The sequence below is a fragment of the Simochromis diagramma genome, unplaced genomic scaffold (assembly GCF_900408965.1).
Source record: "Simochromis diagramma unplaced genomic scaffold, fSimDia1.1 OVJJ01000304.1, whole genome shotgun sequence".
In the NCBI taxonomy this organism is placed as follows: Eukaryota; Metazoa; Chordata; class Actinopteri; order Cichliformes; family Cichlidae; genus Simochromis; species Simochromis diagramma.
The window spans coordinates 3,320,451-3,336,801 of record NW_024387030.1 but is presented as its reverse complement, the minus strand read 5'-3'; the positions used below and the strand labels follow the sequence as shown (position 1 = coordinate 3,336,801).

At 39.5% G+C, this 16,351-nt stretch overlaps 1 protein-coding gene across 3 annotated transcripts in view; it reads right to left on the bottom strand.

Moving 5' to 3' along the window:
• Positions 1-2,010: 2,010 nt before the first annotated feature.
• Positions 2,011-16,351, bottom strand: part of pacs2 (phosphofurin acidic cluster sorting protein 2) — a 65,448-nt gene continuing 51,107 nt past the window's right edge. For 2 of the 3 annotated variants that reach the window (XM_040042774.1, XM_040042775.1), the window contains exons 17-25: positions 16,114-16,224; positions 15,118-15,226; positions 14,460-14,492; positions 11,174-11,216; positions 9,882-9,924; positions 9,260-9,395; positions 8,360-8,580; positions 7,402-7,515; positions 2,011-6,221 (exon numbers count right to left, since the gene is read on the bottom strand). In XM_040042774.1, coding sequence (XP_039898708.1) covers positions 6,103-6,221; positions 7,402-7,515; positions 8,360-8,580; positions 9,260-9,395; positions 9,882-9,924; positions 11,174-11,216; positions 14,460-14,492; positions 15,118-15,226; positions 16,114-16,224 — 929 coding nt within the window. In that variant the 3' untranslated portion in view covers positions 2,011-6,102. The remainder of the gene's footprint in view (positions 6,222-7,401; positions 7,516-8,359; positions 8,581-9,259; positions 9,396-9,881; positions 9,925-11,173; positions 11,217-14,459; positions 14,493-15,117; positions 15,227-16,113; positions 16,225-16,351) is intronic. The other variant, XM_040042776.1, reaches the window with a different exon arrangement.

Below are 16,351 nucleotides of genomic sequence, written 5' to 3'. Positions count from 1 at the left end.
TATTCTTATTACAGGTTAATAATTAATGCAAATGTTACACAAGAGAGTGGCAATTAATTAATTGAGATCTTTGTATTTACTTTTTAGTGCTTCTTATTCTGGTACTTACACTATAATGGTTTATCTGTTCCCGTATAGGTATGAAGTATATTACTTTCTTCTTATTGCCAAATTGATCCGTATATTTATGTATCTATTTATTATGCAATACCTTGTTATAGATCAAAACTGTGTAGTTTTCTGTAATTATATTCCAGATAGACAAGCAGCTGCCGGCCAACCAGCAAGACGCAGTGGTGCTTGACAAGGAGCAGAAGACTTAACAATCCCAGCATACAGAAAGGAGGAGTAAATAGAGGGTTATAAAGAGAAGTACAGGAAACGGAACAACTGGCGTATGTGGAAGGTGAAGTCCAAAGTGATCTCAGTGGTAATAGGAGTGTTTGAAGCTGTAAACCCCAAGTTGGACAAATAGATCCAGCAGATTCCAGGTCTCTGTAAAGAACAGTACAGTCCTAGGGAAGGAATCCCAGGAGCTGAGCTTTAGAAACACATGCATATATCATTGGCATACCCCAGCTTTTCCTCCCTATTTTCCTTCCTTATGAATGGCTTCTTGACAGCCACCCTTCCACCCAGATCGTTTCTCATTTCCGATGAAGCTTCAGTGAACAGTAGATGGATCAACTAAAGGGTCAGATGTGCCAGGTCTTTCCTGGATTTGTTCCCATATCTTATGCACACACTCCCTGTAGTTCTTTGTATTTGTATCACTTTGCACTTTTTCCACCATTGCTACTAACAGACTGGTGCAATAAAGATCACCAAATTTTTTCTTGCACTTTCATTCACATGGTCCTCACCAGATATGTAGATCTTCACATTTTTGAGAAGTATAATGAATTCTTGGTTTTGAGTTTATTATAGATGTTGAAAACAGCCCCTCAGTTTATTTGGTAGTTGATCTTTTAATAAAAATGATCAGGTTTGATTAACAGGTAGATGCCTTTAAATAGTTGTTTTTATTAAATAAACAGTGACAAAAGTGTCATCTTTCCCACCTTAGATTTTGAAACACATTAGTAATATAGCTCTTTCTGCATTATTTCCACCTACGCAGTATTTGTTAGCTGTGCCCATTCTTTATAGCTAACAGTTGTGCTATTCTTGTACATGCTCTGGTTACATCTCGTATTGATTATTATAATTCTGTCCTCTCCATCTAACCTTACCATACAAACTTCTTCATAGACTTCTTCTGCTCGTGGCATTACCAGAATCCCTTCCTTCCTTATTACTCCTGTCCTCCTCCTGTTCCTGTGTAATATCGCATTAATCTTAAGATTCCGCTCCTTGCTTTCAAGTCTCTCCACAATCTCACACCTATACATCTCTCTGATTTTCTACACATCACCGTCCCTGGCTGTACTCTCAGATCCACCTCCTCTACCCTCATTGTAGTATCTCCCCACCTGACCACCATGGGTTTAAGAGCTTTCAGCTGAGTGGCCCCCTATGCACCACATACAAAACTTAGATCGCCTCGCAAGGCCAGCCTTAAAACACAAGGTTTTCCTTTTCTGTGTAATTTTATTTTTATCTTCCATAGACTGGTTTCTATACCATGATTTTGTTTTTTAATGGCTTGTAAGGCGTCCTTGAGTGTCATGAACAGCACCTAGAAATCAAATGTATTATGATTAGCTAGTTATTGTGAATGCAATGCTAAATCTGAAAAAAACCTGCGTATTGTGTTGAAGATATCGAGGAAAGTTGAACTAGGGCTGGACGGTACTTTTGTTTAAAACCAGTTTGTACCACAAGATGGTGCAAAAAGTCCACGTAAGCTTTATCACATGGACATTCTTATATACAGTCGCAGCCTTTTATAGGTCCTCTTAAGAAGTAGGGCTAACGAGATATATAAAGTTTGTAATCACATATTCTTATTTTAAATTTATCAGTTCTGGAGTACCAACCAAGTCAAGTAACCCACACATGAAAAGTACATTTTAGTGTGTATAGTAGTTTTATTACTCCCAGTTGTTGGGATTACAGTGGTAGTCTTTAGGGAACTTTCAACAAGCCTTTTCTGAGACAACATGGGAAAAAAAACATCTAAAATATTCTCTAAACAGAGAAACAACAAATGTATGCTCACCATGAATGGACCGTAGTGTTCTTTAAACTACTGATAATCAGCTGGTCAAGCGTGACTTTACTTCCCACCGATGCACACCGCACGTTGCGAAATCAATGTGCTGTACTGAGATATTTTGTTGTTGTCCGGGCTCGAATCAGCACCATTTCAGCCAGGGATATTTACTTCCGTTGATTTGTCAAAATTAAGCAATTTAGGCACTTATCAAGAAACTGGTAAAGGTTATGATGACACTGCTACTGAAAGAAATTTAAGCAAAATACTACTCAGTCTTAAAAGTGAATTAAAGATGGAGCAAAATCTACAGACGTAATCCACATACACTTTCTAGGCTAACCTCACAGAACATGTAACTAAAATCTAAAATAGTTTGACGAGGCCTCAAGCCGAGCATGAACTTTGCTTTCACAGCACTGAGGAGACACGGATGCTTGTTTTACTTTGCTCAGACATAACGGCAGACAGCCAATAGTACCTGCAGGTTCCCAGGGTGTAACATACTAATCTATACTGGACAAACATTTAAAAGTGCTTTACATTAAGGTACCGTCAATACATTCACCTCTACATTATGAAGTCATCTATAATACCACACAAGTAATGAGCGAGCTGCAGTTCTTGAGCGTTTCCTTTGGCAAAAGTAACATTTGCTTTTAGCGGAACATATGGAGTGTATGGAGGAGTGTGGAGCTCAAGGAGGAAGAATTCATGAATGTAATGTAATACACTCTCCGCTTTTGTTTCACCTTATATGCTGATCTTAAAGGACAGTTTGGCATTTCGAGAGATATGCTGTTTTGCTTTCTTTGCCGAGTTAAATGAGAAGATCAGTACCACTGCCACAGCTCTACACCACACATTTTGAGATGAGGTGACATTAGTCTGCACCATGCCTAAATATGATTAATCATGAGCGTTGTGCACTGGTATTTGACCTGCCTGCAGATTATGGCTGCTGCATACACACCAAAGAACTGTGATGACTTCTGTTTAATTTAAGTAGGATTCTTGTGTCTTACATGGCTTCATTAAGAGTCATGTTTAAAAGAGTGATACCGGTTTCATTAAGGAGGAGTCGTGTGTGAAAACATTTTTGCAAGACTGGATTTAATCATTTTACACTGTTTTCTTAATGACTACTATAGAGGTTATTGACTTTTTCAGGGTTCATCCACAACCAAAATCTACCCTTAGGGTAGGGGTGTCAAACATGAGGCCCGGGGGCCAGAATCAGCCCAGCGAAGGCTCTAATTCGGGCCACTGGATGGCTCTGGAATGAGTGAAGAAGGGTATAAATGTAAAGGGCATATATGTATTTTTGTCCTGATAATGACCTCTCCCATGGCTTCAATAGATTATTTATTGATTTTATTATAGTAAAAAAAAAAAAAACTAAAACAAAACAGGAAGTGGTCAATTTTTTTCCAATAATCAGTGGGGCATTTCCTAATTTTGGCTGAGCTGATGTGTGCCACACTTGTGCAAAGTCTGATTCATTCAGATAACTCTTAGGAAACACAGTGGACATTGGGCTCCAACTTTCTCAAGTACAGTACTGTGCAAAAGTCTTGAACTACCCCTCGTGTCTTTATATTTTGCTTCCAAGGAGACAGATTTTCTTGGAATGTTTTTTAAGTGGTATTGAGAAATAGTTCTCCAGAATTTCTGAAGGGTTTTCAAAGTTTTTCTTTGGACATTGGGTGGTTTGTAACTCCTGTTCAGTTCAGCCCTTGTGCTTGATTATTTTCAGAGGAACGTTTTTTTGTGGAACCAAAAACTGAACTATGAATCATTCAAGCATGAAAAAAAATAAAATCAAAATTTAAGGGATGAACCAGTGTTGTGTCAGAACATAAAAACAAGAAGTTTTAAATTGTATTTGTGGCCCTGTGTTACTGTCAGCCTGTCATAAACACATATTTTTTTTCGAATTTTCTTTAGCTGAATCTATAAAAAGTGAGTTTATCCATCTGCTGTTTGCTTATCATCAGAAGTGTTGGAACGGTGGTTGTCACGAAGTGATTTATAAAGAAGGGAAACAGGGAGAAAAGGCTGAAGTAAGTCAAATTACACAAGAACTACACGGAAAATCTGTGGCAACAGGTCATATGGAGTAATAAATACTCTCAAATATGTACAAAGAGAGAGCAAAGAGGTACAACTGTGAGTGTCTACAGCCATCTGTAAAACATAGTGGAGGCTCTGTCATGGTTTGGGGCTGCATTTCAGCCAGTTGTTGATGGAAAAATGGAGGGAATTATGAACACAGAAAAAGTACAGTCAGATTTTAATCCACCGTGCAATATCATCTGGAAAGCAATGTCTACATCTAGAGAAGAGCTATGAATGTCGTGGAGAACTATTCCTGAAAACTACTTAAATAAATGACAAGAAATCTTGCCTAACAGAGTTCAGGATGTGTTGAAGAACAAAGATAGTCATACCAAATATTGACTTTCAAGCTCATTAGAATGATACATATTCTGTTTTGTGCTTCGTTTTTCAATAACTCACTGCACATATTTCTAATTTTCCTGCAAAGTATAAAGAAATGAGAGGTGTCTCGAAACCTTTGCACAGTACTGTAGTTGATACCAGATGTGTAAGCAGCCAATTAGCGTAGCTCAGCGCTGCAAACAGAGCAATAGCTAGCCTGTCTCATTTTCTATGTGGATGTTTGATAGACGGTGAGATCTGGAGATGCTGGTAAGAAGATTTTGTTCCGTTTGTTTAGAGCCGGGTCAGTCATTAACCATTAGCTTAGCTTTATATAGAATGTATAAAACCTGATTTATTTATTTTGTGTGTGTTGGAGGGCGGGTGCATTATGTGCCAGCCATAAAACCACAATGCCTCATTCTTACTCTACTAAACATAGAAACGGTTAGGTTGGCTCAGTTTCTATAGGGGTTAAACATACAAGATATAAGGTTTTAATTAAGTGAGGTTCAGAAGTGCTGGTAAGTAGTTATTCTTTTACCTTTCAAAAGAACAAAGGTACCTATTTACTCTACTGTAAACAGCTATAGCTTCAAATTTACCATAAAAAATAAGAGAGGTATTAATCTTCTCATTCAATTCTCAACAAGATAGCATTTCCCGAAGTTTTTCCTGTAAGTTTGTGGTTAACTGCGCTCGTAATTCTAATATAAAAAGCTTCTCTTCAAACCTTGAACTAGTTTATCAGGAGGGTAAAGTAAAGAAGAGAAGGGATGCAAAGAGTGAAAATCACCACTAAGAGCAGTGTGTAATCTTCTAGCAGAATCGCATTCACACAATATTTCGTCTATTGCACATTACACTTCTTCACGGAGGCCGTTTATCCTTTCTCCCTCTGGCTTAAGACAATGAACTGCCAACAGTCACTGTGGCTGCAAATCCAAAATTTCTTCTCTGTAATTAGAAAATATGACCTTTATTATGAGGCAGATGGCTCTTTTTTTATAATATAGCTGTGATTAATTGTGCTGGCCAAGTGTTTAAAACCATCCTCATCGAATTTGAAAAGGAAAAAAAAAACAAAAAAAAAACTGATGGCCAAGTGAAACCAGGGCACTCATTCATTATGTTAAAGGTTAGAAGTCATTTCTAGTTGTTATTCAATTAATGTTTTTTCCTCAAAAGTCTATAAAACGTCAGCAGGATTTTTGTTTTAAAAAGCCAAGTAAAGAAATATTCTCATAGCAGCTCTGCCTTGAGATGTGTTTACATAAATAGAAAATTAAAAAAACAAAACAAAACAAAACAAAAAAAAAACACGCAAAAGATTAAATAACGGGGACAATGCAAGTGTGGAAAGCAGGAGTTTAAATTAAGACAGCAGAATAGGAGGAAGTGTGCAGGCGAAGGTAGGAGGAAGGGGGTTAAGAGCTCTTGGCACGAGGGAGGGAGGCAGGGAGGGTGGGTTTGCTGTCCTCCATGTTTCAGTCTCTTAGGTGCTGCTAATAAGGGCCTTTCGTGTGTCCAAAGATCCCAATGGGGAAATGTTTGACGTGTGAGGACCACTGAGCAGCCAGCTGGAAAAACTTGACATCGTTCCACTCGACGCCGTCTATCAGCACTGCGGAGGAAGAGACAAACGGTTACACGCCGAAGTATTTCTACCTGCAAATCTAGCAAGAGGTGACACACTTCACCCATTCATGGCACTTTAGGGTTTTGAGTTCGCAGCTGAGTGAATGTGTAAAAGCACATGGTCGTGGTCTTCTTTGGAGTTCATTATGAAATGGCTTTTTTTAAACTCTTAACAAGGTTCGGGTTCCCTGAATCCTGAGGGTCCTTGAATAACAAATACTCCTTCTAGGTATATGCAAGGCATGCATTATTTTGCATTATCCAGTACTACTCTTCAAATAGCTCACAATTTTTATGGATTCATTTCCTGTTGATATGAGTGACGCTAAAGTTTGGGAATAAATGCTGAACAAGTATTCCTCTTGTCTTAAGATGTGAATCACCAGATATGAACGCCCCTCCCACAAAAATAAACATTGCTTTTCAGCTGAAATTCACACGGTCCTCTTCGTGATGTAACAGGTGTTACTGCTTTCAAATGTACATATTAACTGCCAAACTGCCGCACCGCAGTACACGGAACAAAAAGTGCTCTCAGTATGAAAGTGGTTATTGGTCTCAGTTCCACGGCTCATGCAAATTTTAAACTTTAAACTTTGCAAAGTTGCTTATTGGAGCTACAACAGAAAAGTGTAGCCAGCTGTTAATAAAGTAGTTCCACAATAGACCAGATAGATTTTTGCATTGATTAGGTTCCCAAAGTTGGGGACCCCCCCGCACACAAACATCCTCCAGCCACACACACCCATATTTTGTTGTAAAACTCCATTGCAGTTTATTTCACACCTCAAAAATTCAATCAGGTAGTAATACACTACTAACTCTTTTACGCTAAGTCCACACCTACACGGGCATCTTTGAAAACGCAGCTGTTTCTATGCGGATCAGTAGATCGGCAGCTTGTGGAATACTCAGACCAGCTTGTCCAGCACCGACAACCATGCCATCTTGTCATCTTGAACATGTCTACATGCCTAAATGCCACCATGTGATTGACTGATTAGATACTGATTAGTACGAAGTGGTCGGCGAGGAACAACTCCTGATCTGATCTTTTTAAAATGTGAGTAATCAGTCAAAATAGAAGCAGCTGTGGTCTGTCTGAGGATGTCTGGGCCGCTGAGCAAGAAGAGTAAACCAAGCAGGAGGTCTGTGCAGAAAATTACCTCTCAGCATGGTCTGCTGGTGCTTGGCAGTGCAGATGAGGCGGCTGATGCCCTCAATCACTTGACTCTTTGACTCCACCTCCTTGTCTTTGCTCTTTTTTGGCAGGAACATGACTGGTAGAAGGGAACAACAGAGATGCACACTGTGATCTCAGAATCTTTCTGGTCTCTCAGGAGTTGTATATGAAAACATTTTTGCAAGACTGGATTTAATCATTTTACACTGTTTTCTTAATGACTACTATAGAGTTTATTGACTTTTTCAGGGTTCATTCACAACCAAAGTCTACCCTTAGGGTAGGGGTGTCAAACATGAGGCCCAGGGGCCAGAATTGGCCCAGTGAAGCCTCTAATTCGGCCCACTAGATGGCTCTGGAATGAGTGAAGAAGGGAATAAATCTTGGACTTCTAAATGTATTTTCAACCTGATTAAGGCCTCTCCCGTTGGCTTTTCATATTACACCAAAGTAATTAATCAATAGATAAACAATTAAATTATAGTAAAAACAAAAAACAACAGAAATTCGTTTCATACAAAGGGACTACATAAAAGAATATGACATTTTCTGTGAATTAACTAAATATTTCTATTTTATAGTTACAAGGCGGTCTGAACAACGAGCTACTATTTTCTGTGATTTTGCACATTTATTTCTCAGTTTAAGCCAGAGGAGTCATGCTCACAGATCTCTCTTTCTTTGCCACAGCAGGTTTTTCTTTTTCATGTAGAAAGCCCGAGATTTATGTTTGAAATTGTGCTTTTTTTTAATACTAAGATATTATGTAGTTAAACTTCTTTATACTGACAGAAAGGCGGAGTTTCACAGGACTGGCCCCCTTACTGTAAGATCAAAGTGGGCTGTTTGCAGCCCACGATGCAAAATTAGTTTGACACCCCTGCCTTTGGGCTTCCCACGACTGCCTCAGTGCACCGTGACAACACAGTCATACAACATACCCTTCTTATTCTTCTCCTTGGTCACCACAGTCATAGACATGGTGGGCTGGGAGCTTGGCTCTGCGCCCCCCAGTGGCAGCCGGCTGACCTGCAGCGAGCGGAAATTGCACTTGAGAGTGTTTTTGGAGGAGGAGTCTCGCTTCTCCACATCTTTCTTCCTTTCTGTCGGAGCCACCCAGTAGTCCACCTGAAGCCCCATGAGCTCCACCTGACCACCAGAGCTGCAGGAAAACAGCAATGTTGATACTGTGAAAAGGCTTTAATTTTAAACTTTATTGCATAAATTACATAAAAACAATATGAGATAATATAGAGAATTGAGCAGTATCGTATAGAAGGAATTCACGCAGTCATTGTCTTTAGGAAAATGTACATAAATACAGCACTATATAAGTACACGAACATGGTATTCATTTTTAAAATAATTAATCTCTCTAGTTTATTCACACTGCTTCTCTCTTTTGATTCTTTGTTAAATAAACAATGACACACTCAAATATTTCTACATTTTAGAAGCTGCAAAAAAACAGATTTTTATATCCTGATATGTGAAACTTCAGACTTTAAAGGAAAGATGTGCTTAAATGAAACAAATGAAAGACAAATATACAGCTGTGGAATACACGTACAAGTCGTAAAACGTTACAGATTTTTGTAAAGAATTTGCATCAGTAGCTTTGAATCTGAAAGCTGGGACCCCTCAAAGAGACTGCGTTGCATAAAGCTTCTTGCAATGTGCCAGTTTTGCTCTTAGACTTTGTATAGAGTCTCAGAAGATGAAATGTCTTCTGGCTCAAACATTTAATTTTAAACTTTGTGCAGAGACGTTGCTTTGATTTACAAGGACATTAGTAAAAAAGAACTTGATGTAATTTCCCTCCAGCAGGCAGCACATTTTACCTGTAAGCACAAAAGCTGGTGTTGACAGAGGGAGACGAGGGCGGCGTGGGCGATGCCTCTTTGAAAGCGGGTGATACCTGTGGAGGGGTGGAGGAGAGCAGCGAGGAGCCCAGAGGCGCTGCATCATCAGAGTCTCCTGAGAAAGGAAAAAGCAAAAAAAGAGCTGTGAAAGGAGGCAAGCAGCATCAGGAATAACAATTTCTTGCAATTTCTTTTGAAATATTGTTAGATTGCATCATACCTACAATCAGTAAACTAGCCATCTCTCCATTTAAATGACTTTAAACACAAAAATGTCTTCTTGTTGACTTGCAACACTAACATGAAGCTTTTTATTTATTCAAAGTTTCAACATAACAAAGTGATATAACATCAGGCTCACAGGATTAATTGCTACAGTATAAATCAACAAGTCCTTCTGGAATTGATTATCAATGCCTTGAGAATATATTTACATCGAATAAGCTCATAAGGATTAACAGGAATGTAGATATGGCAATGCTGCTCACTTCATTCAGTAAAGCTGTCTAATGAAGTCTTATATAAAGGTTTAACATGCAGCCTATGACAAAACATCTCTTTTAAAATTCAACAACCACAAAGTGGCCAAACAGTGGTGTACCTGATGTTGCAGCTGTTTGCTCCACAATGCCAACTTTCACCATCTGCAGAACAGAATGGAAAAGCAAAGGTTTATCACTTTAAGCACCACTTCAAAGTGCCACAAAAACCCACAGATAATCTGAAAAGTGCAGCATTTGCATCAATCAGACATAACACTGTGACTGCCTGGTTAAAATTGTGCTGGTCACTCATTTGCTGCTACAACAGCCCTGAGTACTCGAGGCATGGACTCCAGTAGACCCCTGGAGGCATGCTGTGGTATCTGTCACCTAGATGTTAGCAACAGATCCCTCACACCTACACTTATTTGTCCTGCACATCACACAGATGCTCACTTGGATTGACATCTGGGGAATCTGGACGTCAAGTCAACACCTTAAACTCGTTTCTGTGCTCCTCAAATCATCCCTGATCAAATTTTTTCTCTGTGGCAGGGCACATTATCCTGCTGAAAGAGGTTGGGAATGCAATTTCCATGAAAGGGGGTGCATCCTCTGCAGCAATGCTAGGTGTGGTACCTGTCCAAGTAACATCCACATGAATGGGAGAAGCCAAGGTTTCCCAGCAAAACATTGCCCAAAGCATTGCATTGCCTTCGCCTGGTTACCTTCTATTCACAGAAAGATGTTCCCCAGGTAAGCGATGCATACACACCCGGTGATGCAAGAGAAACTGTGATTCATTAGACCAGACCTTCCTCCATTGCTCCGTGATCATCTTTTGTTATTCACTTGGCCATTGTTGGTGCTTTCACCGGTGGACGGGGTCAGCAAGGACACCCTGACTGGTCAGAAGCTATGCAGCCTCACGCATAACAAAAATACGATGCACTGTGTAATCTTTGACACCTTTCAATCAGAACCAGCATCAAGTTTTTCCACAACAGTAGCTCATTTGCGGTCTGTTGGACCACACGGGCCAGCCTTCACTCCCCATGTGCATCAGTGAGCTTTGGCCACCCATGACCCTGTTGCTGGTTCACCACTGTTCCTTCTTTGGATTGCTTTTGATAGACACTGACCACTGCAGACCAAGAAAACCCCAGAAGAGCTGTAGTTTTGGAGACCCAGTCGTCTAGCTATCACAATTTGACCTTTTGTCAAACTCGCACAAATCCTCAAGCTCTTTCCTGCTTCTAACACATCAACTTTTAGGACAACATGTTCACGCGCTCCCTGATATATCCCACTGACTAACACGTGTCACGATAAAGAGGTAAACGTCACCTGTCAGTGGTCATAATGTTATGCCTGATCAGTGTATTTAGGCAGAGAGAGAGATAATACTTACCCCGATAAAAGGAATGAATTTCTGACATGAATCCTCATCTGGGCTGTAATGAGTGCAGGTAACAAGAAGGCACAAGGAGAGAAATTAGAGTTTGATCAAAATAAAGTAGCCAGCTCTAAAGGGAATACATGCTACAGGCATTTCCTAAACTTGGCTACAAAGAGTACTAAAAGAAATTAAGATTACAATTTGAAGAAATGTAAATCTAAAGTTAGTAACATTGAAATCTAGTCATTAGTAGCTTGTGCATAATGACTTTGGGTGATGCTGATTTCCATTGTTTTACATCTGGAAATAATTGAGTCCTCTCTTGCATAGGGGACTATGCAAAGCTCAGCTGCACATGCTGCTTGGATTTAACCTCCACTAAAACGGGTTCACTTCCTGACAGCAGGCCTCTGATTGGAGTTGGAGAAGCAGAGAGCAAAACATGCAAGCTTTTGGCCGATTTGGGGCCTCGAACAAAGCCATCAAATCACTGCAGCACCAGACTGGATCGACCCAAACAGAGTCATGAGGGCGTTCAGCAAGGCAGCAAGTCCATCAGGGGAACAAGTCAACTAGAGTCATAAAGGAGTCGATGAAAAGGAAGAGCACCAACCTAAGTCCAAAACCTTTTGGCTCCATGCACTACCTGTCAGAGGTAGTGCATTACAACATTTAACAAGCCTTCTACAGTGTGAACTATTTTCCCGGAAATACCCAGAAAAATAGCCGGAATAAAGTTCTACTGTTCTGTAGGTCTACGTGTTCTGAATGTAAAGATGTTCAGCGACACGAAAGGTTGTTGCTCTTGCCTTGAAGAAACCTGCCATCGCCCCCCCAGGGAAGAAACAGAGAGACTAAAGAGGAGGGGGAGAGAGAGACAGACAGCCTACAGTAGGTAACAGTTTGTTTTTCCAACACAAACACATCTCTGCTGTAATCACTTCAGAGCAGCCGGAGAGAGAGAGAGCCTGATGTCTGCCTGGTATGGACCACGACAGAGTACGTGAGTATTGTTTGAGCCACTTCATCCATTCATTAAATTTAATGTTCGATATCTGAAAGATGCACATGCACATCAACCCATGTAAACAGTTGAAGACAGCTGAATTATGAACATGCACTTTATAGAAGCATTTATACTCCTCTAATTAAAATAAGCTTTTTCCACGTCCAAGAGTGGCACTTCTCAATGATCTCAATAATCTACAAATATTTTCTTAATAATTCTCACTGAAACAAATTTGCACAATTTCCAGTAAGTTATTAAAATTATTTATTGAACATCCAGCAGGATCGTCTAAAGATTTACCTCAAATTTGTGCATGGATATTTACCTACAGACAAGCGCATAGAAAGAGTGATGCTCTCCAAAATAAATGGATATATAGTTGTGCTTATTGAGCTATTCCATTAAATATAATAAAAATAATCAAATCACCTGAACCTCTCCGAGACACAGCCTATTAAAATAATTTAGAAATAAATAATATTCATACAATAAAATGCCTGTTTAGCTATTAAAGCCCTACAGACTCGTATGTGTAATTTGTGTGTACATGTATAAATATGTTTGTCCGATATTAAACTGGATTCAACCAAACAATGTTGTTGGTGGTTGCAGCTCATAATTAAATAAAAGAAGAGTGCATCAACATAACACCCTATTTTTACTGACAGTATCCACATCTCATACATCTTAGTAGATAAATAACAGACAGACATGATTGGCCGGGAAGCATGAAACAGCAGGGAGGGAGAAACAAAAGAGGCTGATTGTAAATGTTCACCTGCCACTTTAACAGCACCATCGTTCCTTGAAAATTACGGCGGCTCAGCGCTGAGAATTAATTGTTCTGTTTCAGCAAACGCCTGCATACATGCAGCACTAAAAGCTCTTCAGCGGATGCTGATAAAATTTAATTATTAAAACATTGGTCCAATCAAAAGGAACCGAATCTGCTTCCTGCACATTAAAAGTTCACTAATTAAAATATTAAATCATGGTTATTAAATCCATACCAAACCATGCCAATTCCTCGTTTGACAGAGGATTATGTGCAGGGTTATTACTGCTGTAACATCCATTTAAAACAGTTTTCGTTAGCTTTTAGCACATTTAGCACAGAGATGGGCTCAGCTCAGTTTACTAATCACCCAATAGTTGTTTCTTTATGAGCAGATAGAAATGATATATAAATCTTCCCCTCTCTATTACTACAAAATGACTTTTGACTGTTGTGTTAAACACTGCACTACGAAGCTATTACTCTCTCTACCACAACAGCCTTGTTTGCAAAAACAGTGGGCAACTAAAGAATGAGAAAGTAAACAGCTATTCCAACATCTACCACTAAAGTTGGTCAATTAATTAAATAATCTAGGGTTTTTAAACATCTGATTCCAAGAATCAGGGGAAATATCAAGATGCAAGGCTAAAAAAATTATCTTCAGATGGCACTGCATTAAAAACAAACATGCACAGCAGTGGAAATAACCACATGGTGTGAAAAGCAGTTCTGAAGAACCGTTAAACCTCTACATGTTAATAAAATACATGAGGCAGTGCTCATTTGATACATGTACCAGAAAGTCTTTTGGCCTGACCAATCAAAACTTGAATTCCTTTTTTAAATTGACGTCCTCTGGACCATACAAGAGGGGGACCCATCTGGCTTTGTACGAGTTCAGAGCTCAAACGAGAGCATGCATATTAGTAGAGATGCTATCACATTAGTGCACCAGACTTATGAAATATGCACATGTGTGGAAGCTCCAATGCTGAATGAGACACACATGTTTTTGAACAACCTATGCTGCCAGAAGGGAGAATTGCAACAAAGGAGGATCTGAACTGAGAAATGGGGAAACATTTAACTTTGAAACTTATAGAAAACACACACAGTGGTCACCTGTTACCACTGTGTGGTAACAGGTGACCTGTTACATATATATTTTACACAACATCCTAACTAATGGGGTTATTTTATTTATTTTTAAATATCTTTATATGCTGAGAAATGTAATCAGTGTATAAAGCTCCTTTGCATCCCACTGGCTGATTTCATAAAAACGTCAAAATCAAAACTTTATCTGGTGCAGCTTCAAACATCTCATACTGCTTCTGTGTCGTTGCAGCTTTACTCTGGAAAGCTTACATTGAAACTTTTGATAATTTAGCCAGCTGTTAAAGCGACAAGATCCAAAAAACAATGAGAGGGTTCAAGGAGAAATGCGTGAACCACAGAGAAAGCGCATGAATCACCAGGCTACATGAGAAACAGACTATCGTTCACAATACCTTACTGCAAAATCAAAATGAAAGCTCTTTTTCCTTCAAAGAAAGAAAACATACAACACAAAGATAAATCATGTTATTCACTCACACAGTGATGGAAACACAGTGATGCTTAGAAGACACACTACCCACCCCCACACAAACAGACAAACCCTGCAACATTAGTGAAACTATTCACTCAATATTTCTTTCAAAAAGGGGATGAATGGAAACCAGAAGGTGCACCTCATTTCTGTGGCCTTTAATCTTCGCCTGAGCTAAGCTGGCTGTTTACTACTAGCAAATGTCTAATAATCTACTCTCCGTAGTTAATGTTTGCTTTAAAACCTTCTTGTGCGTGTGAGTAACTTGCACCACAGAAGCATACTTACAGCATATTCGTAATAATATATGTAGTGCAGGTATTTTTAATTCAATTTGTAATGTTCAGGGAGATTCTAGTAACTTATCACTGTGGATTTCTCTTTAAATAAACATTTGAAACCCCGTTTAAAAATACTGAAAGCTCTGCATTAGAAGCATTTGTTAGAGCAAACATAGACTCAGATTTTTTGACTGTAACGCCTAAAACAAAGGCTTCCATGCATCTCTGATAACAACTAGATTGTAACTTTATTTTGTCATTAAATGAGGGTGAAATCCTGAGAAAAAAAGCACGTACCTCTTCTGCTTGTAGGTGAGCATGGCCTCTGCGATAGGGAGCTGATGAGCTCCGTTAGCTCCCACCATATACTGTGTTACCCTGGAAACTACATCTGGGTTCTCCTGGACTGTAAAGGAGACGGTGATTAGTACCTGATTACAGAGTCAGCAACATACAGTATTCATTCACCAGCCATTTTATTAGGTATACTTTACTGGTACCGGTATGGGTCAACTGTTGCCTTCAGAATTACCATAATACTTGTTATAGATTCGACAAGGTGCTGGAAATATTCCTCAGAGATTTTGATATGTGGGCTACACACCCCTGATGAGAAAGTCCAGTTCCCCCACATCTCACAGGTGCTTTACTGGACTATGATCCAGTGACTGTGGAAGCCATTTGAGTATAGAAAACTTTCTGTCATGTTCAATAAACTCCTTTGAGATGATCTGAGCAAACGTAGGAGCTTAATTGAGACCACCAGACACGCAGCATTCGTCTGTTGTCCAACTTTGGTGCAAACTGTAGCCTCGGTTTAATGTTCTGAGTTGACAGGAGAAGCATCTGGTGTGCTCTTCTGCTGCTGTAGCCCATCTGCTTCAGTGTCTGGGGTGTTGTGCATTTAGAGATGCTCTTCAGTGTTACTGTCCAGGCAGCTCAAAGAAAATCTGCCACTCACTGGATGTTGTTTTTTCTTTTCCCTGACCATTCTCTGTAAAACCCTAGAGATGGTTGCATGGGAAGTAGATGGCATCATCGACCATGACACATTCAAAGTCCCTTAAATCCCCTTTCTCCCTCATTTTGAGTTTCAATTTGAGCTTCAGCAGGTTAATGCCTTATTAGATATTTGTGTTAACAAGCAAATAGGTGTACCTAATAAAGTGGCTAGTGAGCATGTAACATCATAATTATGTTTCTGGTTAAAATAATTTCAGTGGCTCTTTAAGAGCTCTTTAAACTTTGAACAAATGAGTGTTATGTTGTTCAAAGAAAAGCGTGACAGCCCACCAACAACTGGAGCCTCTGATTTGTGAAACAGGTCCCTCCAGGCAGCATCTTGGAACAAACTGTTGTATCGATAGTCAATAGTGCCGAGATACTTGGAGACTGGATGTGCACCTAAAGCCAATGGAAAAGAGAGAGAGTCGTGATTTAAAAAAAAACAGTGCAGAGCTGCTGCAGTTTGACATCAATATCACCACCGCGTTTCCACTACAACAAGGTTAAAACTAATATTAACAAGCAG